Here is a 27,896-nt window from a genome sequence, read left to right as displayed (position 1 = left end):
CCAACAAGTCCACTGTTTTCTGAGAGCTGGAGGTATTTCTTCATCCCAGCCCAGATTCTGTCTACACATCTCCTGTAGAAGCAACTTGGCGGGCAACATAAGAGGAGCAAGAAATCCCATAGGATCATAAACTGAACTAACAGTAGACAAAATTCCTCTTCTTGTGCACTGATGGGGTTTCAACTGCAGTTTAAATTGAAACGTGTCAGCTTCTGCACACCACTGGAGCCCCAAAGTTCGTTCTACAGGCAGCTTGTCCCGGTCTAAATCCAAGTACTGGATGTCCTTACTTCTGTACTCTTCTGGAACTGATTGTAGTACCTTACGGCTATTACTAGTCCATTTCGTCAAACAAAATCCACCCTTTTGACAAAGAGCAATAAGATCCTGCACCATGGCAATAGCAGCCTCCTCTGAGAAGATGCTTTTCAAGCAGTCATCTACATAGAAACAATCAAAGACAGTGTCGATCACTTCTGATGGAAAAAGTGCTTGATTGTCCTCTGCCGTTCGTCTTAATGCATAACATGCACAACTTGGAGAAGACGCGGCTCCAAACAGATGGACTATCATTCTATATGTAGTGACTTCCTGCTTCAAGTTTCCATCAGACCACCATAAAAACCGAAGAAAATCCACATCATCTTCTGCTACCTTGACCTGATGAAACATAGCTTGAATGTCAGCCATTAGTGCTATGGTTTCCTGTCTGAATCGTAACAATACTCCCAAAAGTGAATTTGTAAGATTGGGACCTTGCAACAATTGTTTGTTGAGTGAAGTATCTCTAAACGTTGCCCCACAATCAAACACGACCCTCAATGTTCCTTTCTTTGCATGTAATACTCCATGATGAGGAATATACCAAACCTTTCCATCATCACGATCTAATTGATGCTCTGGCACCTTTTCAGCATATCCTTTCTCCAGAACATCAGACAGAAAATTAGTATACTCCTCATGCAACAGTTGATTCCTTTCAAGCCTTTTTCTCAAACCATTACACCTTTGTTTGGCAACACTTAAGTTGTTTGGAATTACAACATCATCACTACGAAATGGTAGCCTCAGGCTATAATGACCATCCAGCATTTTGACAGAGTTCTTCATCATTTCCATAAATTGCAAATCCTCCCTTGACATCTCCTCTTTCTCGACAACAATTTCATTGAAGTCGTGATTATACTGATTTTGGAGCAATTCTTCAAGCCTTCTGATAGAAATCCTATTAACAGTAACAGAGGGTGTACCAGTTTCATCCTCACAGTTACTGCTTGCTTCTGAAAGTCCATTAACAACCCACCCCAGTAGGGTTCTAATGGCATATGGCCCATCGCCATAGCTGTTTATTATTTCCCAAGGTTCCATTACTTGAGATGCATTAGCTCCAATCAGTAAACCTATATTGGCTTCAATGGGAGGAATTGTTACTCTGTCCAGATATGGCCATTTGGAAATTTCCTCCTGCGTTACAATATTGTCCGAATTGACAGGCAGTTTCTTTTGTGTGTACACTTCAGGAAGAGAGAAGAACTTATTACTGTTGATACCGCATACCTCTAAACCAGTTATGACATTACAAGACACAGGCTGTTCTTGCCCCATAGTACGAAGATAGATGTTAATTTTTTTTCCTCCAATGTTAAGCTCATTCATGAGCTGCTCTGAACAAAATGAGGCTGAGCTCCCAGGGTCCAGAAAGGCATAAGTCTGAATTACTTTCTGACTTTTAACTGATTTTACTTGTACTGGAATAATTGAAAGCAAGCACTTTTCATTCCCGGCCCCTGTATGGCCACAAGTTTGGGTAGAGACTATGCTGCTCCTCTTTTCAGTGTCCTTTGCCTGTGGAATTCCAGCTGCCAATTTGCGATATATGTGCAAAACTGTAGGATGCATTTGCTTGCAGACTTCACAGACAAGACGATTGTCACATTCTTTGCTTAAATGTCTAGATTTCAAACAGCTGAAACAAATTCCTTTTCCTTTCAAAAAGTCAATCTTTTCTCGTTGTGTCTTCTTCTTTAAAACATGACACCTTTCCAAAACATGATTGCCTTGACATAACAAGCAAGTCTTGCTTTCATCAATCTTGCTCACAAAACGAGTTCCTTGCTGCAAGTTTTTAACTGGAACTGAGGCAACAACATTTGTAGCAAAACTGTTTCCCTTGAATACCTTACCAGCTTTGCTTGCAACTTGTTGTTTGTCTTGAATACATCCAAACACAGGATCAGAAACGATCTTTGCATGTCGTTCGATGAAATCAACAAGATGTGAGAAATTGGGTCTGGCTTGGATCAGATCCATTATCTCACAGGCCTTTTCTCGCCAACGTTCTCTCAACTTGAAAGGTAACTTCATTACAATGGTTCTCATATTACTTGGCATGTTGAGCTCTTGCATAAAAGAGATGTCATTAAGAAGGTTACAACATGAGCGCAAAAACAAGGAATATGCATATAACCCTTGTGCGTCCTCAGCCTTTAACAAGGGCCAGCCTAAAGCTTTATCCATATATGCAGCAGCAATTTTAAAATCATTTCCAAATTGCTCCTTCAGAAGATTCTTAGCCAATGGATAACCTATTTCAGGATCAAGATGTTGACAACTTCGAACCAGTTCTTTAGGTTGACCTGTGGTAAATTGCTCCAAAAAATACAAACAGTCCCTTTTATTGCGAGTTCTTTCCTCAACACCATGTTCAAATGCTCTCAAAAAGGATACATAATGAAGTGGATCACCATTGAAGACTGGAATCTCTCTATTTGGAAGTGTGTGAGGTTGAACTTGATGTACGAGATATGCAGTGAGCTCCTCCTGCTTTTTCAAAATCTCAAAAAGAGGTTCATCATGAGATGGAAGAGGGTTTATAGCTTGTGTTGCTATACTGCCACTGGAATGTTGTACAAACTGACTTGAGTCCTGATGTTGATTAGTGCTGGTGCCATAAGTGTTCAATCCTCCTATGTGCTGCATTGTTGTTGATTGTGATGGGAAGTTAGAAGTAGTGCCAGTTGGTTGTGATGGACTGCTGTTTTTAGCTCCAACTGTGGCCACTGATAGTTGACTTGTTGGTACATATTCAGTAGCTTGTGGATTTAATATTTTTCTTCTTGTTGAATCAAAAATTCCATTTCCAATCACATCCCTTGACGTTTGACTCTTTGTAACTTCCTTTCCTTTTGAATGAGAACTACCAGTACGTGAGCATTTGCTTTGGCTGCCAACAGTACTCAAAACAGCAAGTTTTGCAGTAGATGCTGCTATTTCAGCATCCAATTCAAGTTGTTCCTTCTGTTTTCTCAATTCCTCTTGCTTTGTTTCAATTGCATGTTTAGATTTCAATGCAGCGGCACGGGCCATAAGTGCAGCTCTCTCTGCTTCGGCCTGTACACGAGCTGATGCAGTAGAAGAACTACTACTGGAGCTGTGCTTACTATAGTTAGTGGCACCCTTTGAAACATTTGAAACACTGTCCTCTGGGACGACCTCATCATTAATATTTGCATCAGTAACCCCTTCAGTTATTTCCTGACATGTGTCAGATGTGGACAACCATAAATTGACATGTTCAATAAACTCGTTTTTTGAAATCATTTTTGCCTTGTACCATATATCATGTTTCTCAATTTCATTATCAGGCAACAAAGTCAACAAAGATTCATGTGCTTCTTGAGCCTCCAAACATAACCTTTTGAAATTTTCAAATACACTTTGTACTTCATTTTCATATTCTCTGTTATTTTGCATCAACCTTTTAATAGTTTCTATTATTTTGCCTGCTTTGTTCAACTTTGCTTTCCTAATTGCTTGCAATGATTGCAGTTTTTCCAATAAGGCCTTTGCGGTAAGTTTAACTGGCCTTTTTTGCCTTTCAGGCTCACTATCATCATAAAGCTGTTGTTTTGACCCAGCAGATTCTTCCTCATTTAAACACTGTTCCTCCATATTACCACAATTTCAGAACAACCATACAGTACAAAAAATTGTCCAACCCTTTGGCAACCAATGCATTGGATTTACGCTTGTTTTGTGTGCACACATAATAAATGGCCATTAAGTTCAGTTATTGTTGCAACAATGTACCTTTAAATCCTGTGTTGAATCACCATCCAATGCGAATCCAACAGGAACGAACGAAGTCCAACGCAACTAGAACAGGAACAGCAAACGAAGTCCAATGCAACTCTATCAGGAACAGCAAACGAGATCCACAGCAACTCCAACAGGAACAGCAATGAAGTCCAACGCCACTCCAACAGGAACAGCAAACGAGATCCACATGGCTATCGGTCCCAAGTATAAATGTGTTCAAGAGCTGTCACTAACGTGAATTTATACTCACAGATCACTGGAAGCAGAGGTTTTTGACTTAATATAACAGCCTTCCTTTGCTGTTATCGCCAGAAATGGGGGTGAGCACGTATTTCACGCGTGCAATCAGAGTCCATGCATGCTAAAGTTGTTTTTAAGCAGAATGTCTTTATTTGTGCAGGTGAATTAAACAAAGCCTCAATCTTTGCTTCTCCTTTCTTCTTTATCATGTCAATATAACATTCACTCCATGTATACACAGCACATATCTAAACACTGCTGTTTTCTGGCTAGCAAACAAATTACTCTGTGGCACGGTCAAAAACCGTGTGCTTTCCCATACCTGACGCTCTTCCTCGCTTACACAGGCACCTCAGTTATAGTTTTCAGTTAGTGACACCTAGTGGACAACATAAATCACAACAACACAAAAAATGGCTCCTACAATTTCAGCATTGATATCGCAACGTGTGCATCCACAATATTCACATCGCAAAATTATGCAGTGCTGAGTCTGAATTATTGTTGATCATGAGCTACAGAACTGTATTTAATTACTGTATTCATACAAAATGTATATGTTTTCCATAGTTCACCCTTAGCTGATTATTCATTATAAGCTTGCTTAGCATGCTGTTCCTGGAGAGAGCACTGAAAAAGATGTTTCCTTGTATTTACTTTTTTTTTTTACATGAAGTGGTTGTAAATAATTTATTTAGGCTGAATTTACACAAAATATTAAGTTGAACATTACTAAATTTAATTTGTTTGTTTAAAAACAACACATATAAATTGTTTGCAATAATTTTGCAGACATTATTTTTTTCAGTTCCTTCCTGTTTGCAGTGCAAAAGGAAAGATTGAGCTCAGGTAGATCTTTAGAACTGCCCCATTTATCTGTGGCTAATGACGGACTGCTTTAAGAGGGAAAAATACTGTTGGCCAGGGACTCTCAGAAATAAAGGTATGTGAGCTGTCAGTGGGGTGGTACCTTTTTCAAAAGGTACACATTTGTACTTAAAGGGTCCATATTGGTACCTCAAAAGCATAGTAGTACCTAAAGATTTTAAGAGGAACACTTTTGTACTTTTTAAGTACTAATATGCACCCTTGAGGTATTACAAAAAATAAATCTATATAAGTACTGTGAACTTACTCCATTTAAGCTGAAGTATAGAGGTATTAACGTACACTGAAAAAAGTGTTGCATGCAGAACTGTAGCAAATAATTTTTTTGTGTTGAATTTAAACAAACAAATTGAGTTTAATAATGTTCAACCTAATTTGTTTGTTCAAATTCAGCCCAAACAAATTGTTTACAACCACTTAACAAAAAATAAAAAATAAATAAATAGTAAATCCAAGGAATCATCTGTGAATATTTTTTTTCAGTGTATTACCTTCAACAGCCAGTGTTGAATTGATTAAAAAATTATTAAAATAATTACTAAATTTAAATGAGTTGAATTAACTTTCAGTAAATTTTGAGTTAACTACACTCATTTTATATCATAAAGTTGCCTGTTGGGTTTACAGTGTGCAATTTCTGTACCTGAATGCTGTTGGACTCCTCAGTAAACTGTCAAATAGAGATATTCAAAACAATCTTGTAAAACTGTATGCGCAATATTTAATCGCAGAAAAATATAAAAAATATATATATTTTTCCAATATGCAGCCCTAAAAATGCACTGAAAAAAAATGTTGGATTTACACGTTTTTTAAGGTAAGTGGTTACAAACAATGTATATGTGCTGAATGTAAACAAACTAAATTTAGTAATGCTCAACTTTGTTTAAATTCAGCACATAAAAATAGTTTGCAACCACTTACCTTAAAAACTTGTAAATCCAATGAACAGTTTTCTTCAGTGCACGTTAGACCAAAACGGATTGACCACGTGCAAGAATGACTCTCATGTAATGTGCACCACATATTCGCAAATGTATTCAGTGATGTCTGTGGTGCGGTATATGCGGTATAGAAGAGGAGGATGCTGTTTGCGTGGACGCGCATCTGATCGCCCCGCCTCGCGCAGCTGGAGCTCCTCACATCCCACATACACACACACACACTGTACAGCATCAGTCGCGCTGCCAACATGTTTCTGCTCGGATTCAGCCTCTGCCTGGCCGTCGTTCACGGTATTGTGCCCGAAATACCCAAAACAGACATGGACATCATTGCAAACATGGAGACAAATGCAGCGCAGGAGCAAACGATGAGTGACGTGTTGAAAGAGGTGGAGGAACTGATGGAGGACACGCAGCACAAGCTGGAGGACGCGGTGCATCAGGTTTACTGCTTCAAAATACAACATTACTGTTCTTCAGTGCTTAATCTTCACCAGAGTAGACCTGCATGATGATTTGAACTTCTGTCATAATTAATCCTTTTGATAAAATCATCACTGGTATATGACAATAAGTTTTACCAAAATATTAGCCTAAACATCATAGCTTAGTTCATGTTAAATGGGCCTGATCACATATTAGAAAGTGGCATGGAGATAAATTTACAAAAAAATAAAAATTAAATTGGTTCAAATCAGTGCATTAAGGAACTTGAACGATGCGTTTTATTTTGGTGTCATTTAACCTATTTGTGAATGTATATGCAAATAAATGCAGTAGAAATATTAGCAATTTTATATTAATTATTATTATAATTAATTCATTATTATTATTAACTTTAATATAAATTATTAAAGTTATTGTGAAGTTACATTTAAAGGCAAGCTTCACAGAAAGCCCATTATTCATTAAACTGATGTTAAAAATTGATGCCAGATTGTCTTGAAATGTACAGTGCTCAGCATATATAAGTACACCCCATTTTGAAAATGAAAATTTTTATCAATTTCTCAGTGAATATGAGTTATATATATATATATATATATATATATATATATATATATATATATATATATATATATATATATATATATATATATATATATATATATATATATATTAGTGCATTTTAACAAAATAGATTTATTAATCAGATTTATTTATTAAAATAACATTTTAGTCACAAAACATAGAAAAATATTGGAAATTGAAATATAATACAATTAAATTTAAGCAAAATATTGCAAAAAAAATTACAAACTACAACATTTCAACAAAATTCTATTTTTTTTTTTGTTTCTCTTGACTTTTGCTATTTTTTTAAAAATTGTATTTAATATTTTCCCTAATATAAATTTGGGCTACTATTTTTTACTATTGTAAGTTATTTTGTTAGATTAGCTCCAGATTTGGCTTCAGTACTGACCAATTTAACGTATATGCACAAATATAATATTGTATAGCTCTTATTAAAATATGAATTTAAAAGATAGATTTGTGAGGGGTGTATGCCAAGCATTGTATATTTCAGCAACATGGATAACATGGATTGTACAGGGTTTTTAATGTATTCACACACTCATAAAATGTATTTATTGGTTAATCATTTTCAGTGTTTACATTAAATGTCATGACTTCCAGTCATACGCTATCGAATGCGCTATCGAACTCAAGCTCGTGCTACAAGAGCAAAGTTCAAGCTAGATGAATGTGACTAAATGAGACCAATCGAGGACCAAAACGTGACCTCTCTGGAGAGAAATTTAGAATGTGGACCAATCGCTCGCTTTTTTAAATGTCTAATCATCTTGTTTAAGCACCTATTTTCTCAGTGACGTACAACAGAATTTCACATGCTCAAACTGTGACCATGGCATGGCAAACTCCTTCCAGTAAGTTACTGTGGATTCTTCAGGAAACTGCTAACAGTGTTCTTTTTGTGATAAAAGGTCAAATGTCTGTAGTCTGGATTATTGGTCTTCATTTATTCATTTTCTTTTCGGTGTAGTCCCTTTAATATCTGGGGTTGCAACAGCGGAATGAACCGCCAACTTATCCAGCACATGTTTTATGCAGCGGATGCCCTTCCACTCGCAACCCATCACTGGGAAACATCCATATACACTCATTCACACGCATTAACTACGGACAATTTAGCCTACCCAATTCACCTATATATGTCTTTGGACTTAAGAAAACCGGAGCACCCAGAGGAAACCCACGCGAACGTAGGGAGAACATGCAAACTCTACACAGAAATGTCAACTGACCCAACTGAGGCTCGAACCAACGAATAGGCTTGACTGGGCCAGTTGGCATTTCTGTGTGGAGTTTGCATGTTCTCCCCGTGTTCATGTGGATTTCCTCCAGGTGCTCCGGTTTCCCCCACAGTCCAAAGACATGCGGTACAGGTGAATTGGTTAGGCTAAATTGTCTGTAGTTTATATGTGTGAATGAGTGCATATGGATGTTTCCCAGACATGGATTGCAGCTGGAAGGGCATCCGCTGCATAAAACATGTGCTGGATAAGTTGGCGGTTCATTCTGCTGTGGCGACCCCAGATGAATAAAGGGACTAAGCAGAAAAGAAAATGAATGAATGAATAAATTGACTAGTGTACGAGAATGTGTGTGTGAGTGGGTGTTTCCCAGTACTAGGTTGTGTCTGGAACTGCAACAAAAACATATACTGGAATAGTTGGCGGATCATTCCGCTGTGGTGATCCCTGATAAACAAAGGGACTAAGCCAAAGGAAAATGAATGAATGACTTAACATTTTTACAACTAAAAACTTTAGATTTCCTTTCTAACTATCAGTTCTACAAGTGGTCAGAAATTGCTCTTTGTTTGTGATAAAATAATTTTTAAATTCATCATCCAGAAATCACGAATGATTTACAAAATGAATAGAAACAGAACCCTGCAAGCCCTCAGCTCACGATAGTGATTTTTAAAGGTCAGCAGCTCATGTTCAAATAATTGCACAATTTTCCTTACTGCAGTTTTGCGATAATAAATTCCTTCATCTTTCTAATTTATACTAAGCTCAAAATTGTTACATCAATTAGTAATTGCTCCTTAGGAGTTAGGTCTATGCAAATTAAATCATTCATGAATGGCTCATTAAACGAATGGGAATTAATCCCTTAAAAACTGAAACCAATTTATAATGGTCAGTTCACACGGAATTAATGCAGTTTTCTTTTCTTTTTTCCCCTCAGATGGACAATGAGACAGCAAAATCAAGCCTTCATCCACAGAATGTCTCTTCAAACCTCCAAAATTACAGCGCTATTGAAACCATAGCTGGGAATCAAACCATTTCTATCGGAGAGAGAATCAATAAGGTTGGCGAAGAGCTTTTATTACGTTCAGTAATGTAAATACAGTTGCATGCTCTCCAGAACACTTGAATCTGATTGGTCAAATCATTAAATATAACGTCCGCATAACTAGTTATCTCTGTCAACCAGTTTAGTTGATCATTTAATCTCAATTAATATTGTGCACATCAAGGGATACTATTGTCCCAAGTACTTTCCCATGTGAATATCATGCTCAATGTCTCAATGTGATTTTAATTCCAGACAACAGACAATTCAACGGAAGAGACGAACAATTTATCATCAATACAGCCCAGAGACAAAGAGAACATCGTCGATCACGTAGGTTTTCTGTCCATCTTTCTGTCTTTTCGTGTCTATGAAACATGCATTTCTATTTTTCAGCCAGACATCACTACAACCAAAACCAAAGCCAATGTTGACTTCTAGGGACCTTAAAGGCATAGTTCAGCCAAAACTGCAAATTCTGTGACTATTTTCTCATTCTGAAGTGGTTTCAAACCTTTATGAGGTTCTTTTTTCTGTTGAACACAAAAGAAGATATTTTTAAGAGTGTTGAAAACCTGCAACCATTGGTGGAAAGAGTATTAAACAATCATACTCAAGTAAAAGTAACAATACTTGCCTAAAAATTTAGTGTAAGTACTGTAAAAGTATCTGTTGTAAATATTACTCAAAAGTATGAGTAAAAAGTGCTCAAGAGTATTTCTCTGTAAAAAGCTGATGCGTTTACATGTAATTTGTGCATGTGTGTGTAAACGTAACATTCTGTAGTGCATTTAGTTATTACCTAGCAGGTACACAACGTCATAAGACGTTAATATTAAGTTAGATTTAGGTTGTGATGGCAGGTGACCAAAATTCAATGTCGAGCCAGCGTCTAAGGACAGCGTTATTTTGATGTCCAATAATGGCGTTAACATCTTAAACCAACATCATATTGACATCAAATACTGACATTTATTCCTCAGGTCACCAAAATCCATTGTTTGACTGACGGTATAGTGGTAACATCCACACAACGCCAAGCTGTAACATCAATAGACGTTGATATTTGGTTGGTTTTAGGTTTGACGTTAGATACTGACGTTAGTCTGACGTTTAGTTCTGACTTAATCACAATTTACATTTTCAAACAAAATGCAACATCACTATGACAGGGGGTACACCGTCAATCTGACGTCATGTTGACGTCTCGTGCCTGTTGGGTGTTTAAGGCCATTTCAGTCAGCATACAGTAAACATCCGTCATCTTCTCATCAGTGACATGCATCTAAACAGTCTCTGGGTCAATGTGTGTAAAGATTTTTATAACATCTTCTTTTACACTTTCAATGCTTCCAAACAGTTTGCTGCAAATATAAATCGCCCATGTCTTCAGATCATTTATTATGATGTGATTTTCCTTCTATGTGCGATTCGATTAGACAGGAATCAAAGGACTGATTTTTCTAATCCCCATAGACAAGAAAGAATAAAGTAGTGACTGCAGGTTGAAGAAAAGTAGTGGAGTAAAAGTATCGATACAGCACTAACAATGTACTCAAGGGAAAGTAAGAGTACACCTTAGTAAATAACAATTCCTGAGAAAAACTACTCAATTACAGTAATTTGAATATTGATATTTAGTTACTTTACATCACTGCCTGTAACCATTGACTTGTGTGTGTTTTTCCTATTATTGCTGTACGTGATTTCAGGTTTTCAGCTTTCTTCAAAAATATCTTATACAGACGGAAGAAACTCATAAAAGTTGAATTAAACAGTGAATACACTTTCATTTTTGACATTAACTATTCCGTTAATAAAAATCCCAAAATGACCCCAGTAAATCCCTTAAACCAACCAGGGTCATCAGCTGTTTTTTTTTTTTTTTCAAGAGGTTGTTTTGGCATTCATACCCAAACAGTTTAATGTAAACGGTCAGTTATTGGATTAAAAAGTGATAAATCATCTTATTAAGCTTTCTGTAGGTATATAGATGTATACACTCACCGGCCACTTTATTAGGTACACCTTACTAGTACTGGGTTGGACCTCCTTTTGCCTTCAGAACTGCCTTCGTGACATAGATTCAACAAGATACTGGAAATATTCCTCAAAGATTTCTGTCCATATTGATATGATAGCATCACGCAGTTGCTGCAGATTTGTCGGCTGCACATCCATGATGCGAATCTCCTGCTTCACCACATCACAAAGGTGCTCTATTTGATTGAGTTCTGGTGACTGTGGAGGCCATTTGAGTACAGTGAACTCATTGTCATGTTTGAGGAACCAGTCTGAAATGATTTGTGCTTTATGACATGGGGTGTTATCCTGCTGGAAGTAGCCATCACAAGATGCTTACATTATGGTCAGCAACAATACTCAGGTAGGCTGTGGCATTGACACGATGCTCAATTGGTACTAATTGGCCCAAAGTGTGCTAAGAAAATATCCCCCACATCATTACACCACCACCACCAGCCTGAACCATTGATACAAAGCAGAATGGACCCATGCTTTCATGTTGTTGACGCCATATTCTGACCCTACCATCTGAATGTGCCAGCAGAAATTGAGACTCCACAGATCAGGCTTTTTTTTAAATCTTCTATTGTCCAATTTTGGTGAGCCTGAGTGAATTGTAGCCTCAGTTTCCTGTACTTGGCTGACAGGAGTGGGTCCTCTTGTGGTCATCTGCTGCTGTAGCCCATCTGCCTCAAGGCTGGACGTGTTGTGCACTCAGAGATGCTCCTCTGCAGACCTCAGTTGTAAAGAGTGGTTATTTAAGTTACTGTTGCCTTTCTATCAGCTCGAACAAGTCTGGCCATTCTCCTCTGACATCAACAAGGCATTTGCGCAACAGAACTGCCGTTCAATGCATATTGTCTCTTTTTCTGACTATTCTCTGTAAATCCTAGAGATGGTTGCGCATGAAAATTCTAGTAGATCAGCGTTTTCTGAAATACTCAGCCCGCTGGGGATCAACAATCATGCCACATTAAAAAAAGTCACTTAATTCACCTTTCTTCCCCATTCTGATGCTCAGTTTGAACTGCAGCAGATTGTCTTGACCATGTCTGCATCCCTAAATGCATTGAGTTGCTGTCATGTAATTGGCTGATTAGAAAATTGCAGAAGCATCATGAAAATTCTTAACATTTAGTCTAAACCTTGTATATTGTGAAGAATGTTGGAAAAAAGCAGCTCTTTACATCCATAGTAGGAACAAAAATACTATAGAAGTCAATGGCTGCTTTTTTGTGCGCAGCAGAAGAAAGAAACTCAAACAGGAGTAAATGATGACAGAATTTTCATTTTGGGGTAAACTATCCCTTTAAGAACGTACAGATAGCGAGGATCGTCTCTAACCGAAACCCTTGTGCTTGCTCACATTTCTCAGAGATGTCAGCAGAAATAGAAATACCCTTCCTCAGAGTTTAATTTGCCGGCTGACTGAAATAAGGCCGTCTGCTGTGTATTGACCTGGTCTTTTAGATGGCAGGGTTCTGGATCTGAGGTGACAGTTCAGCTGATTAGGCAAGATACTTGTCAGAGATACAAGATATTCATCTGGGACTTTACAGATTTATTTGACATTTCAGATCTACCCATTCCAGCCACAAATGGAGCTTTTTTTTTTTTTAGAAGAAAGTAAAAGCTGAATAACAAATTGGATTTCTTTTTTTTAGTTTGTGATTTATTCCAGAACCCAGGGGTCACCTTGATAATACAAAACCTGTCAAAAATCATAAAATGCAAATCCATTTGATGTCAGTTGACTACCTTGATGACAGAACAACATTAAATTGACATCTTACATCGGCATCAGAAAACAAGTCAAAAATTGTCAATGTGTATATGATGCCAAAGTTAGATGTCAATTAGATGTCGTTTTGACATCAAGTTAGTTTACATGCATTTTAGGGACACACAATTTGGAAATTTAGATAAATAAAACTTTTTTTACATAAAAAAAAAACTTGTTGGCCAAAAGGGCATCAATGTTTGGGTGTCAAATAGACGCTGGTGGATTTGATGTCTAATCCTTGACATTTTTTTCACGTTTTTAATGACGTTTTGACACCAAGGGGCCAGCTGGGAATTGTAGGTACATTTCAAACATTTTACATTTATTGTCCTTGTACTGTTGAGATTGACAAACAACAAATATAAATATCTACACTCACCAGCCACTTCATTAGGTACAGCTGTCCATCTGCTCGTTAACACAAATATCGAATCAGCCAATCACATGGCAGCAACTCAATGCATTAAGGCATATAGACATGGTCAAGACGATCTGTTGCAGTTTAAACCGAGCAGAATGGGGAAGAAAGGTGATTTAAGGGACTTTGAATGTGGCATGGTTGTTAGTGCCAGACGGGCTGGTCTGAGTATTTCAGAAACTGCTGATCTACTGTTATTTTCACACACAACCATCTCTAGGCTTTACAGAGAATAGCCTGAAAAAGAGAAAATATCCAGTGAGCGGCAGTTCTGTGGCACAAATGCCTTGTTGATTTCATAGGTCTGAGGAGAATGGCCAGACTTGTTCGATCTGATCGAAAGGCAACAGTAACTCAAATAACCACTCCCTACAACTGAAGAGTATCTCTGAGTGCACAACACGTCCAACCTTGAGGTGGATGGGCTACAGCAACAGAAAACCACATCAGGTGCTACTCCTGTTAGCTAAGAACAGGAAACTGAGGCTACAATTTACACAGGCTCACCAAAATTTGGAAAAACATTGCCTGCTCTAAGTCTCGATTTCTGTTCAGATGAATGGTTCAGATTTTGGCATCAACAACATGAAAGCATGGATCCCTCCTGCCTTGTATCGACGGTTCAGGTTGGTTGTGGTGTAGTGGTGAGGGGGATATTTTCTTGGCACACTTTGGGCTCATTAGTACGAATTGAGCATCGTGTCAACACCACAGCCTACCTGAGTATTGTTGCTGACCATGTCTATCCCTTTATGACCACAGTGTACCCATCTTCTGATGACTACTGCCAGCAGAATAGAGAATCATCTCAGACTGGTTCCTCAAACATGACAATGAATTCACTGTACTCAAATGGCCTCCACAGTCACCAGATCTCAATACAATAGAGCACCGTTGGGATGTGGTGGAACGGGAGATTCACATCATGGATGTGCAGTCGACAAATCTGCAGCAGCTGCATGATGCCATCATGTCAATATGGACCAAAATCTCTGAGGAATATTTTCAGTATCTTGTTGAATCTATGCAACAAAGGATTAAGGCAGTTCTGAAGGCAAAAGAGGGTCCAACCCAGCACTAGTAAGGTGTACCTAATAAAGATTTGATTTCTGTTGTTTACAGTTCAACCGAAAGGGAGTTTACGTTTGTTGTAAATAAGGGTGGATTTATTCTTTTGCACAATGCTGTGAATAGATTCGAATTGCAAAGAGCAAATGCAGTAAAAATGTAAAACATACCTATTCAGTGTCTTGTACTCCGATACCTCTCTAAATGCAGTGATGTCCAACTTTACTGTAGTTTTCAAATGGCTGTGCAAATAGTATATAGTGCTGTCTTGAGCATTTTCAGGAAGTGTCACCAACATCTGACTTTTTTGCATTGAAAAAATGTCCAGAGTAAACTGTCATGATGAAAACATGACAAAGTCATTTGACTATCTTGTTTATAAACAATGGTGTCATGACTTTTCATTTTGATGACAGACACTTTGATTGACATGAATACTTGCTTTTGAGGAATGAACTATCCATTTTGAGCATGTGACATGCTTTTGCAGGTTATCAGCTAGGTTTTGCAGTTTGTACTAATTGTTTTGAGAAATGCATTAACTGCTGTGCAGAAATGCACTGGTGTTGTGAGAAACGCATAAAAGCCACTGAGAAAAACTGTAATATTAAATCTTAAAAAAGGGGTAAACTATGTGCCCTTTAAACTCTGAAAACTGAACTACACTGTTTCAATTTACTAGAACTTCTATGTTAAGCTGCTTTGACACAATCTACATAGCTACAGCAATAAAGATTAATTGAATTGAATATTTTAAAATAATAATAATGTTAACCTCTTAGCATTACTGGATTCCTGTAACTAATGGATTAGCGCACCATGTGTGAAACATCTTTATCAACCTGTCACAAAATTCAATGAACAAATGTGTATAATGTAAGACAATATCAATGCTGCGTAACATTCAAAAGTATTTTTTTATTTACTTTTTTGTGTGAAGTAAGAGTACATGAATTACATAAAGCTTTTGCATCCCTAATAAACAGCATGTAATTACATTATTTACCCTCACCCTCTGCCTTTATTTATGAACCAGTATAAAAGTAGGAGGGAAACAACAACAACTCCATATGCCCACCTCATATCCCTTGTTGTTGTGCAAACTACAGCTCAAGTATAAATCAGTATGTGGATTGTGTGTTAAATGTGATGCTAAAATCTGTTTTCTTGTGTCTTTCAGGAGTGTGTCATTGACGAAGACTGTGAGAAGGGCAAGTACTGCCTCTATGAGACGCACAGCTCAAAGTGTCTGCCATGCAAACAGCTTGATGCGGTAAGCAGTTTCACATTTCACCGAGCAGGCGCCCCACAGTATCCAGCAGGAAATGTCCTCTATTATATACTAAGTGTTCAACCTGGTCTTTGGCTAAATCCATTCACTCAGGAAGCAAATTACAGGGGGTTTTGGGGAGTCTGACATCTGTAATTAACACTTGATCCCAGTGTCTGGGGGTGTGTGTTGGGGTGGGGCCTTTAAATAGTGGAAAGTTGTTACATTTACATTTCATTTAGTCATTTCGCAGATTTTGTCCCGCAGCCTACAATTCAAACAATGAAGTCAACTTACGGTACAATTGAGGAGGCATTCGGCAATTTAATAAGAAGAGGTAATACACACAAAGGAACGTTTAGTGCGCTAAGAATTAGTGCTGGATTTAGGAGGAGTGAATGTTGTTTTTTTTCTAGAAAGATAAATGTTTCTACAGGTGGTTTGTCTGGCCCACTCACATGTGTGAGGCACACTTCATAAGTGTACAATGGTTTGTTAGTTTGTTAGTTTGTTTTTAACTCAGTTAAAATAGTTGGGTTGAAAATAAACCAACATATAAACCAACTATAGGTTATTATAGCACCTTCCCAAATATGGGTTATTTTAACCTAATGCTTTGGGTTATTAAATTTAACCCAATGCATTGGGTTATTTTCAATAAATATTTTTTTTCCATTCTGGTATTACTATTGCTCCTATTACTATGACTACTATTAATTTTATAATTATGGCTGTGCAAATAATTAAAATGCCGTATTTAAATATATTGAAAATGCTTTATTTCCACTACATTTTAAGTTCCAGACACAGCGTTTTTATCTATTTATATAGATCGAGTTTGTGTCATCAATAATTAAGAGTGCAGGTGAAACGGATATAAAAACATGACATGGAAAGGTAATTTGATTAAAAAACAATACAAAAACAATATTAATAGTGCTTAAATAAACGGGTCACACTTTACAGTAAATGTTAATTAATGCATTTACTAACATGAACAAACAATGAATAATACATTTACTACTGTATTTGTTCATGTTAGTAAACGTTAGTTAATGAAAAAACAGTAGTTCATTGTTAGTTCATGTTAACTCATGGTGCATTAACTAATGGTAACAAGCATGGACTTGGATGTTAATAATACATTAGTAAATGTTTGATGATTTATAAATGCTGTACATGTGTTGTTCATTATTAGTTCATGTTAGTAAATGCATTAACTAATGAACCTTATAGTAAAGTACCAATTAACTAGGCCCACACGGAATCTGCGCGCGCAGAATTCCGCAGATTTTCCGCAGAATTACGCAGATTTTTGCAGATTTTTAGCCCATCATTTATTCTGTTTATTTACTTGAGTAAATGTGTAAATCTAAATTTATTCAGTTTTTATTCAGTAATTTAGTATGGATACTCCCAAAAAAATTCCTGCAGAAATCCGCAGATTTTGACCAAAATTCTCCGCAGAAATAGCAAAAAACGTCCGCAGATTCCGTCTGGCCCTGCCAATAACGTAATTATGCAAAAACAACAGTTAGCCTATAGTTGTCAGTTAAATCAGTTGACTGTTGAAATTCAACATTTATAACCCAACTGGTTAAGTTATTAAATAAATAACCCAATTAAGGTTAATAAAAAAAGCACGAAATATTGTTAACTTAACCATTGGATTAAATAAATAACATTTGTGTAGAGTGTAGAGAGATGAAGGGTTTGTTAGAAAGTGTCTGGTGCAAATGAGTAAAACTGGTGCAAGTGTCTGTTAAAATGAGAGATGAAAGAGTGTGATTTCTAATAATGAAAATAACAGGTTAATATATATATATATATAAATCTGACCACCCCTATAGTGGTGGTTAAACCACACTGAGTGCAAGTGTTTAAAAGAAACGTTTTCTTGTAACACGGCCATTTGTATCTAAATATAGCCTAAAATAAATGTAAAACTGATTTGTAAGATGTATTTTTAATAGAATAGTAGAATAACAGAATTTTTATTGTTACTATTCATCAAAATCAATATCTATCTATCTGTTTGTCTGTCTGTCTGTCTTATATCAGTCATTCTGGTACCTTTAAAGTCTCATCTTAAGAATGGTCTCATCTTGATAATAGCTAATCTCTATCTATCTATCTATCTATCTATCTATCTATCTATCTATCTATCTATCTATCTATCTATCTATCTATCTATCTATCTATCTATCTATCTATCTATCTATATATCTATCTATCTATCTATCTATCTATCTATCTATCTATCTATCTATCTATCTATCTATCTATCTATCTATCTATCTATCGATCTATATATCTATCAAAATGCATAAGACATGCTGAAGTAATACACAAACTACTGATAAAAGCAGACTCCATTGATAGTAAACGTATATTTGTTCTGCTTTCTCCGGGGCTCAGCAAAACAAACAGCACAGATAACGTGGCTTTCCGACAATATGATGCAACGGAGTCTGCATTGTGACTGCATTGCAGCACGAGTGCACCTGGAATCTGATATGCTGGAGCATTTCTCCTTTGGGTTGCACATCAAAGTGCGCAGACTGCTGAATATGAGCACTTTCCCAGGCCTCACATAGGACATATTGAGTTCAACCAGAGGCACAGGAAGTATAGAAGCCAGCTAAGCAGAATACAGCTGTGCTTTACTCATGCAGGATATTGTTGAAGATTAAAGCTCAACCAAAACAAACCACATCTGCTTGTTAGAAAGCCTTGTCCTCACACCTGGCTGCATGGGTTAACCATTGTGCTGCCAATAATTTTTTAAGCATTCTCTAGGATTTTTTCTTGGATGATGATAAAAGGGTGAAAGTATTGATCGAATGCATGTCGCCTAACAGCAAGAAGGTCGCAGGTTTGAGTCCTACAGTCATATTGGAGGGATATAGACACAAGTCTCTTTCTTAAAGTCTGACATTAAAATCTGATCATAATCTCAATGATTTTGAGGCCAACTTTTATGTGGCGTTTTTCCCCACGGGCTGATACTGATTGACAAGCCCATATTACCATGTCTCAGTATTAATGCTTATAATGATGTCCAAGAGACAGGATTTGCAAAGAAACTCTGATTAAAAGATCTGTTCCAACTCTCTCTGATCAAACTGCACTTCAGGAAGCAGTCCAAGCTAGCAAAATTCACATGGCTCAAATCCGGCCCACACCAGACACCTACATCCGGCCCACATACCGCATGGAATGATGGCACTTGGGCGGTCCGCTCCTATTTGCCAGATCTGGGCCACAATTAAGCCATAACAGTATCACAAATCAGCCAGAATTTAACCAAATGAACCAGAACTGACCCGAATCTAGGTCACAGTTTTCTTTTATTCTGGCCCAGATCCGGCCCACACCAGACACTTACATCTGGACCACATACTGAATGGACTGATGGCTCTAGGGCGGTCCACTCCTGTTTGTCAGATCTGGACCACAAATAAGCCAAAGCAATACCACATATCAGCCATAATTCAACCAAATGAACTGACCATATTCAGGGCCACAATTTGCTTTTATTCTGGCCAAGATCTGGCCTTTTACTTCTTATAATGGATTAAACGTTGGTAAACATCAGTGAATTATATTATTTCATCACAGGTTGTGCCTCACTTCATTTTGTTTGCTGTAATGAATAAACTTTTCTAGCAAAGTTCTTAAAAATTACAGCAGCCCAAAAGAAAATTTATATTAAGAGGTTCAGGGCTATAAGCCCAACTCAAGCAAACACTTTTCTCCATGATGGTGACTTTAGTCTATGTGGTCCATATATGTTTTAATATAACTGGGCCACATTTGCCATATCTCCTCTGGGCCGCTTTAAACATTAGCCAGAGCTAACTGTGGCAAATATTTGCCAAAAGTGGCTCACATTTGTTTCAGGATAACTGGTCCACATTTGCTATATCTTCTCTGGGCCACTATAGGCTCAAATCCACATTAGCCAGAGCTAACTGAGCCGAATATTCGCCAAAAGTGGCCCACATATGTTTTAAGATAACTGAGCCACGTTTTTCACATCTTCTCTGGGCCACGATAGGCTAACGGTTGCATTAGCCAGAGCGTACTGTGCCGAATATTTGCCAAACTAGCCCACATGTCTTACAATAACTGGGCCACATTTTCCATATTTTCTCTGGGCCACATTAGGCTCACAGCTGCAAAAGCCAGAGCTTACTTTGCCAAATATTTGCCAAAAGTGGCCCACATATGTCTTAAGAAAACTGGGCCACATTTGCATCAAGACGTGTGAGACACTTTAGGTTTAGACACAGATTACCCTTAAATGACTATGACACTATTTTGCCAACTGTGGCCACATTTGTCCTCTATCATTTGGGCCAAATTGATCCTTTTCCACATGGGCCACATTAGGCTCACATTCAGATTACATTTTGCCATAAGTGCCAAATCTTTGCCCTGAATGGCCCATATATGAACGAGAATCTTTGGCCTCCTTTTGCCACTGTACAGGTGGGCCACTTTAGGCTCACATTCATTTTGTCTGGGCCGAAGGAATACCACCAGTGCCGCATAACTGCCTAAAGTGGCCCACATTCATGTGCAATCTGGGGTAAGTGCTACACTTAGTATTTTTTTAGCATTTTGAACTATAATTTGAGCTGAATAATTCATAACCGCTGGAATCACCACAGCTGCATAGCGTACACAACTATAACCAAGGACTCTTCAAATCACACAACATTATTCCCAGTTTGTGAATGTTAAGTCAGGTTTATTTTGTACAGTAACTTTGCTATCATGATCTCTAGACAGCAGGATGTTTACCTATTTATTGGGCATCCTGTCACATTTTCTGCAACTAGGGGGCTATTTCATAAAAGTGGTTAAGAAAAGCTGGGATTAAAGTCAAAAGCCTGACTAAATTGGTTCCATAACAACAAGTTGAAGATCATTTGATCGGACTAATCTGAGCTCAGTTTAAATAATCTAGATAACTGCTCGTGCACGTTTCTGTCGTGAAACCTTAAAAGTCGAGCAGATACATCGATTATGTTGTGTGCTACCATGGCAACTTCGAGAACTGAAAGAGCTCTGAAATGAGACACAGCTGTTCACAGCGAGCGAGCCGCGAAACTGCAGATTGTTCAATAGGCTACATTAGTAGCAATATATTTTTAAATATAGGCTTTTATTTAGGCGTATTAACATGAAATTAAAGATTTGTTTTAAAACATAGTAATTGTGCTTGACCGTGCTCGCGACTGCGTGAGAGAGAGAGGATTTGCGCTTACTGCCAATTTTTGCTTGCAAGAAAATGTTTTAATGCCTTGCAGGCTCACTGTAACATACAAAATGTCCTAATTGTTGGTTTCCCCGAAATCCAAAGACAAGCGGCATACGCTAGCTATGGGATGAATTGAATAAGCTTGGCCATAGTGTAGGAATGTGAATGATGTGTATGGATGTTTCCCAGTGAAGGCGTCCGCTGCATAAATCATATGCTGTATAAGCTGGCCGTTCATTGCGCTGTGGTAACCTCAGATTAATAAAGGCACTAAGCCGAAAAAAAAATAAATGTATGTAGGTAAAAATTTTTTTTTATATATTTATAAATTCATATTCATATTATATTTATATATATATAAATCAAAAGAGAGAGAGAGAGAGAGACAGAGAGAGAGAGAGAGAGAGAGAGAGAGAGCTAAGCTAAGAACACCCCTCACAGATTTCTTACAAGCCTGGCTTTTTCTGTAAGCTTGGTTTATGGAATAGCCCCCAGATGAGCAAAAACAGCACAACTTGTTAAATGTGTGTTTATGTGAGTGTGTTTGTGCGAGCATTGTAACGCCATTTGTGTGCGGCTCATGTATCTTACTGTGGTACCTGTGACTGTGGGTCTCTGTTTCATTGTGTCGGAGTTGTCATTTTGCTGATGCGTTTATCCTATACATCAGGGGTCACCAAACTTGTTTCTGGAAGTCCGGTGTCCTGCAGATTTTAGCTTCAACCCTAATCAAACACACCTGAACAAGCTAATCAAGGTCTTACTAGGTATACTTGAAACACATAGGCAGGTGTGTTGAGGCAAGTTGGAGCTAAACCCTGCAGGGCACCGGACCTCCAGGAAAGAGATTGGTGACCCCTGCTATAGATCCTACAGTATATGCTACTATAAATATTACTGGCCTAAGATTTTTTTTTTCTCATTATGTCCTGTGTCCCTCAGTCATGCACCAAAGACGAGGAGTGCTGTGCGGGACAGTTGTGTGTTTGGGGTCAGTGCACCATCAACATCACGAAGGGAGAAGCAGGAACCATCTGTCAGTATCAGACTGACTGTAAGGAGGATTTCTGCTGTGCCTTTCATAAAGGTACGAGAGTCTTGCATCATAAATGTAAGCCAATTCTTTGTAAACATTTTGGTAAAACTGCTGGATTTGTTTGTTTTTTTTCCAGCCTTGCTATTCCCAGTGTGCATTGCTAAGCCAATAGAACGCGAGCGCTGCATCATTTCAGCCAATCACCTGATGGAGCTGCTGTCATGGGATATGGACGGGGAGGGGCCTCAAGAGCACTGCCCATGTGCTGGAGAACTGCAGTGCCAACATCGCGGGTATCAGACCGTAAACAAAAAAAACTGAAACTGAAATATGCAAAAATAAATAAATTCTATAAATATTTGGTCCCACTTTATATTAAGTGTCCTTAACTACTATGTACTTACATCAAAAAAAAAATAAAAACAATGTAGTTACTGTGTTCATGATGTATTTGAGAACACTTGTGGTGCTTTTGAGTTGGGATAGAGGTTGGGTTATGGACAGGTTTAGTGGTATGGGTAGGTTTAAGGGTGGGTTAAGGTGTAAGGGGTGGTCAGCAGTGTATTTACAAACGTAATTACAAAAGTTAACTACAGATGTATTTACATACATGTATTTAATCAAGCATAAGTACACAGTAAATACATGTATTTACACAATAAGTACATTGTAACAAACTATTAGTTCCTGTGTAAGTACATATTAGTTAAGGCCACTTAATATAAAGTGGGACCAAATATTTATATATAGTTGAAGTCAGAATTATTAGCCCCCCTAAATTTTTAGACCCCCTTTTTATTTTTCCCCCCAATTTCTGTTTAACAGAGAGCAGAGTTTTTCAACACATTTCCAAACATAATAGTTTTAATAACTGATTTCTAATAACTGATTTATTTTATCTTTGTATCATATCTGTGTAAAAATAAAAGAAGTAAAAAGTTGTCAGAAAAGTAAGTAGTGGAGTAAAGTACTAATTCCAGAAAAATCTACTTGAGTACAGTAACGAAGTGTTTGTACTTCGTTATTTCCCATCTCTGGTTATTACAAGCTAACAAACTCCTCCTCCTCACCATTTGTTGTCTAAACTGACAGTTTGAGGGGAAGGGGGGGGGGGCGTGGTTAAGTATGTTAGCCACGCCCAATACCTAAGACAGATGTAATCTGACAATTTCACTGAAAACAAACAGAAAGTGCATTTCAGGTTTTAATTTTACATTAAAGAGCAAACACATTTGTTTTCCTGAATGCACAGATGAATTCACCACAAAACTAGCAATGTGAGCTAACAAAATCAATATGGTTAGTTTTGATTTCATGTGTACTTTAAAGCTTTGATAATTAGTCAGAATAACAAATCCTTTCATTTTTAAGTGGTTGAGAAATATTCTACCGAATGTTGATTTGCTAACTTTTCTCTGTATTGTGTTGTGTGTTATGTTGTGCAGTCGTGGTGCGCTGTGTCTGAAGAGCCAGAACTCCAGCGAGGAGGAGCTCACCGACACACTTTACTCTGAGATCGACTACATCGTCTGAGACTTCAACACAAAGACGAAGCAGAGCTGCTCAATGCTTCATCATAACTCCACAGCTTTATGGAAAATTACTCCTTCCTTGTAGAAATAAATCCTTCACCACATTTACTGACAAGCCCTGAAATGCAGCTGTGAATGTTCACTGAGAGCCTGAATGTACAAGACTGTTTACACTGACAAATCGAGACTGAATGTAAATCGAATGGGTGTCAGTGTGATCGGCACTGTTGATGCAGCTTGATTGTGGGTTTTAAAGGGATAGTTCAATCAAAAACTAAATAAATCTGTCATCATTTACTCATCCTCCGCTTTTTTTTTGAGGTTCTTTGGTTTTTGAAGATATTTTGAAGAATGTTGGAAACTTGTAACCATTCATTCATTTTCCTTCAGCTTAGTTCCTTATTTATCAGTGGTAGCCAAAGCTGAATGAACTGATTCCAGCATGAACTGAATGAACTTTTTCCGGCATATGATTTACACAGCGGATACCCTTCCAGCCTCAACCCAGTACTGGGAAACACCCATACACTCTCACATTCACAGTCAAACACTACGACCAGTTTAGTTAATCCAATTCACCTATAGTGCATGTCTATGAACTGTCTTTGGACCGGAGCAGCCGGAGAAATCTCACACCAACACTGTGAGAACATGCAAACTCCACACAGAAATGCCAACTGGCCCAGCGGAGACTCAAACCAGTAACCTTCTTGCTGTGAGGCGACAGTGATAACCACTGAGCCACCGTGCCACCAAACTTGCAACCAGTGACTTCCAAAAGTATAGAAGTGAATGGTTACAGGTTTTCAACATCTTTCTAAATATCTTTTAACAGCAGACAGAAACTCAAATAGATTTTAAACAAGTCAAGGGCGAGTATATGGCAGAAATTTAATTTCTGGGTGAACCATCCCTTTAAGCACTTATTATTAATGTACAGTACTAACGCTTAAAAAATATGTACCTGGCAGAGAAATCATGAAGACAGCTTTAATAAGATCCAGTTCATCTCAATTAAGTGTAGTCGTGAATTATGCAGAATTAAGCTTCATGTAATCTCCCTATAGGCAATAAATACTATAAATTCACTCCAGAAAATAAAATATGTTGGGAAAATGCTTCTGTTGTTTCGCTATTTATTTTATTTTATGTGCTTGTAAATTGACTGATATAATTGGCATTTACCAGTAGTTTAAAAGCAGATAATGATCGATTATATGCTTTATGCTCCCAAAATTTCAATTTTCGTGGATTTTTATTAAATGTTTACCAAAAAAAACACTATCATCTATCTATCTGTCTGTCTATCCATCTATCTATACTAAAACACGCAGGTTTGTTCAAGTTTGCATGTACACAAAAAATGCTGGGTTGATGTTACTAGTCTTAAACAAATAATAATAAAATAATAATAAAGACAATGTAAAAAAAAAGTTTATAAAGTCAGAATTGCAAATTATTAAGTCAGAACTCTGAGATAGCCTATAAAGTCAAAATTGAAAAGTTATTAAGTCAGAATTGCGAGTTATTAAGTCATTATTGCAAGTTATCAAGTCTGATTGCGAATTGTTCAGTCATTATTGAGAGTTCTGTCAGAATTGTGAGTTATTGGGTCAGAATTGTGAGTTATAAAGTCATATCTTTTAAACTCAGAATTGGGCGACGCAGTGGCACAGTAGGTAGTGCTGTCGCCTTACAGCAAAGGTCACTGGGTTGAGCCTTGGCTGGGTCAGTTGGCATTTCTGTGTGGAGTTTGCATGTTCTCCCTGTGTTCGCATGGGTTTCCTCCGGGTGCTCCAGTTTCCCCCACAGTCCAAAGACATGCGGTACAGGTGAATTGGGTAAGCTAAAAATTGTCTGTAGAGTATGTGTGTGAATGAGTGTGTATGGTGTTTCCCAGTGTTGGGTTGCAGCATGAAGGGCATTCACTGTGTAAAACATATGCTGGATAAGTTGCCGATTCATTCTGTTGTGGCGACCCCAGATTAATAAAGGGACTAAGCCGAAAAGAAAATGAATGAATCAATGAATGTTTACTTAATAAAATTACGAGTGGATATTCCTTAGACATACACAAAACTATTGGCTCCCACTTTATATTAGGTGGGCTTAACTAATAAGTACTTACACAGGAATTAATAGTTTGTTACAATGTACTTATTGTGTAAATACATGTATTTACTGTGTACTTATGCTTGATTAAATACATGTATGTAATTACATCTTTAATTAACTTTTGTAATTACATTTGTAAATACACTGTTGACCATCCCTTACACCTTAACCCACCCTTTAACCTACCCATGCCACCAAACCTGTCCATAACCCAACCTCTATCCCAACTCAAAAGCACCACAAGTGTTCTCAAATACATTTTAAACACAGTAAGTACATTGTATTTATTTTCTGATGTAAGTACATAGTAGTTAAGGACACTTAATATAAAGTGGGACCAACTATTGTAATAATATTCAGAGAAAAAAAAAACTCCCTTATAAGACCTTTATCATTATTTTAGAAAATGAAGACCTAGTTTTTTTTAACCAAAGGCAAAGATAATAAAGAGGGACTGTTTGTAGTTCTGAAATATTTTTGATTCAACAAACCAAATTATTGCAGCAGCTGTCCGGGTGGCTGGTTTCAGATGATCTTGGAGGTGAAGATCCTGGATGTGGAGGTCCTGAGCTGGTGTGGTTACACGTCTGTAATTAAACCGCTCTGTAGAGGTGAGGCCCATTCAATGTTCTGCCAAATTCTCAGAAATGCCTTTAGAGACGGATTATGGTAGAGAAATTAACGTTCAATTCACAGGCAATAGCACTTGTGGGCTTTCCTGCAGTCATCATGCCTTTTATTGGTCTTTTATATTGTGACCAGCCTAAGGCACTCCTGTGCAATAATCATACTGTCTAATCACCATATTGATTTGCCACACCTGTGAGGTGGATGAATTGTTTCTGCAAAGGCGCTCACCAACACTCATTTAGACAAGTGTGTGAATAATATATGAGAGAAATATTTGCGTTTATATTTTTGTTGAACGAGTGTGAACTGCTAATTTTGCATAAGGGCAAATCATTTCCTCTAATCAGATTTTGCCCTGGTGACAAAACTTATGACAGAAAGCTGCTCGGCTTGAAAGTGGCTTCCCTGTGAACTGTGCCCATCTTGCAGCCAGGGGCGCAACTACACATTTACTGAGGGGTATGCGGGTTCAAATTTTGTGTGATCCCTCTTATTTTATATTAATTAATTAATAATAAATGAAGACAAATTTTCAGATTAATCTTATAACTTTTGACATTATGTATGATTTGACAGTTTATTTTGATAAAAATAAAAACAAATCTAAACAGTTACATCTACGTGAACACTTTAGGCTGTGGGACTGCATGTTATTGTGTTAAATGATTTTGAATTAAACAATAACAATATTATATTCGTTTAAAATGCAAAATAATGTTTTTTTAACAAAACATATTTATTTATTTTTATTATTTGAAACTTTTAATAAGGATAATTTTAAAAATAGTTTTGGCACAACGGCGCCCCCCCATGTGTGGCGCCCCTATGCGCCGCATATACTGCATACCCCCTTGTTGCGCCACTGTTTGCAGCAATGACATCGCTACACTATTTACAGTAAACAAATCTGTGTTTGCATCTACATGTAATTGCAGTCTTTTTCTCACAAACACAAGTTTATATCAAACAATTTAAATTTTCTGCACTCGCAGTTGGCATTTCGATATTTTAACCTTCTCAGAATTGTATTATATCCACATTTATGTCTTCCTTAAGTGAACAATTGTTAATTTAGTCATGATGCCGAGAAAACCTTTTCGTAGACATGTTTCAAGAGCTCACGCTTAGCTGATGATTGTTTATAAAGCTTGTTTGGCATGCTGTCCCGGGAGAGAGCCCTGAGCTCATAAGATCATCGAGCTCGGGGCGCCCTCCTGTTTGCAAGGCGAGAAAGGAGTTTGAGCTCA

At 37.5% G+C, this 27,896-nt stretch overlaps 2 protein-coding genes across 3 annotated transcripts in view; both read left to right on the top strand.

Annotated features, from left to right (window-relative positions):
• pkd1l2a (polycystic kidney disease 1 like 2a) overlaps positions 1-27,896 on the top strand; it is a 372,606-nt gene that overhangs the window by 40,640 nt on the left and 304,070 nt on the right. The gene's annotated exons all lie outside the window — the stretch shown is intronic.
• Positions 6,352-23,944, top strand: dkk3a (dickkopf WNT signaling pathway inhibitor 3a). 2 transcript variants are annotated; one of them, NM_001159283.1, is given in 7 exon segments: positions 6,390-6,613; positions 9,393-9,518; positions 9,759-9,836; positions 15,978-16,070; positions 22,279-22,423; positions 22,509-22,665; positions 23,818-23,944. In NM_001159283.1, coding segments are annotated over 7 exon segments (882 nt in total). In that variant the 5' UTR covers positions 6,390-6,418; the 3' UTR covers positions 23,906-23,944.

This window comes from Danio rerio, chromosome 7 (genome assembly GCF_052040795.2).
Source record: "Danio rerio strain M-AB ecotype USA chromosome 7, GRCz13ab, whole genome shotgun sequence".
Taxonomy (NCBI): Eukaryota; Metazoa; Chordata; class Actinopteri; order Cypriniformes; family Danionidae; genus Danio; species Danio rerio.
Note: the sequence above shows the minus strand (reverse complement) of the source record. Positions and strands in the feature narration are given on the sequence as shown.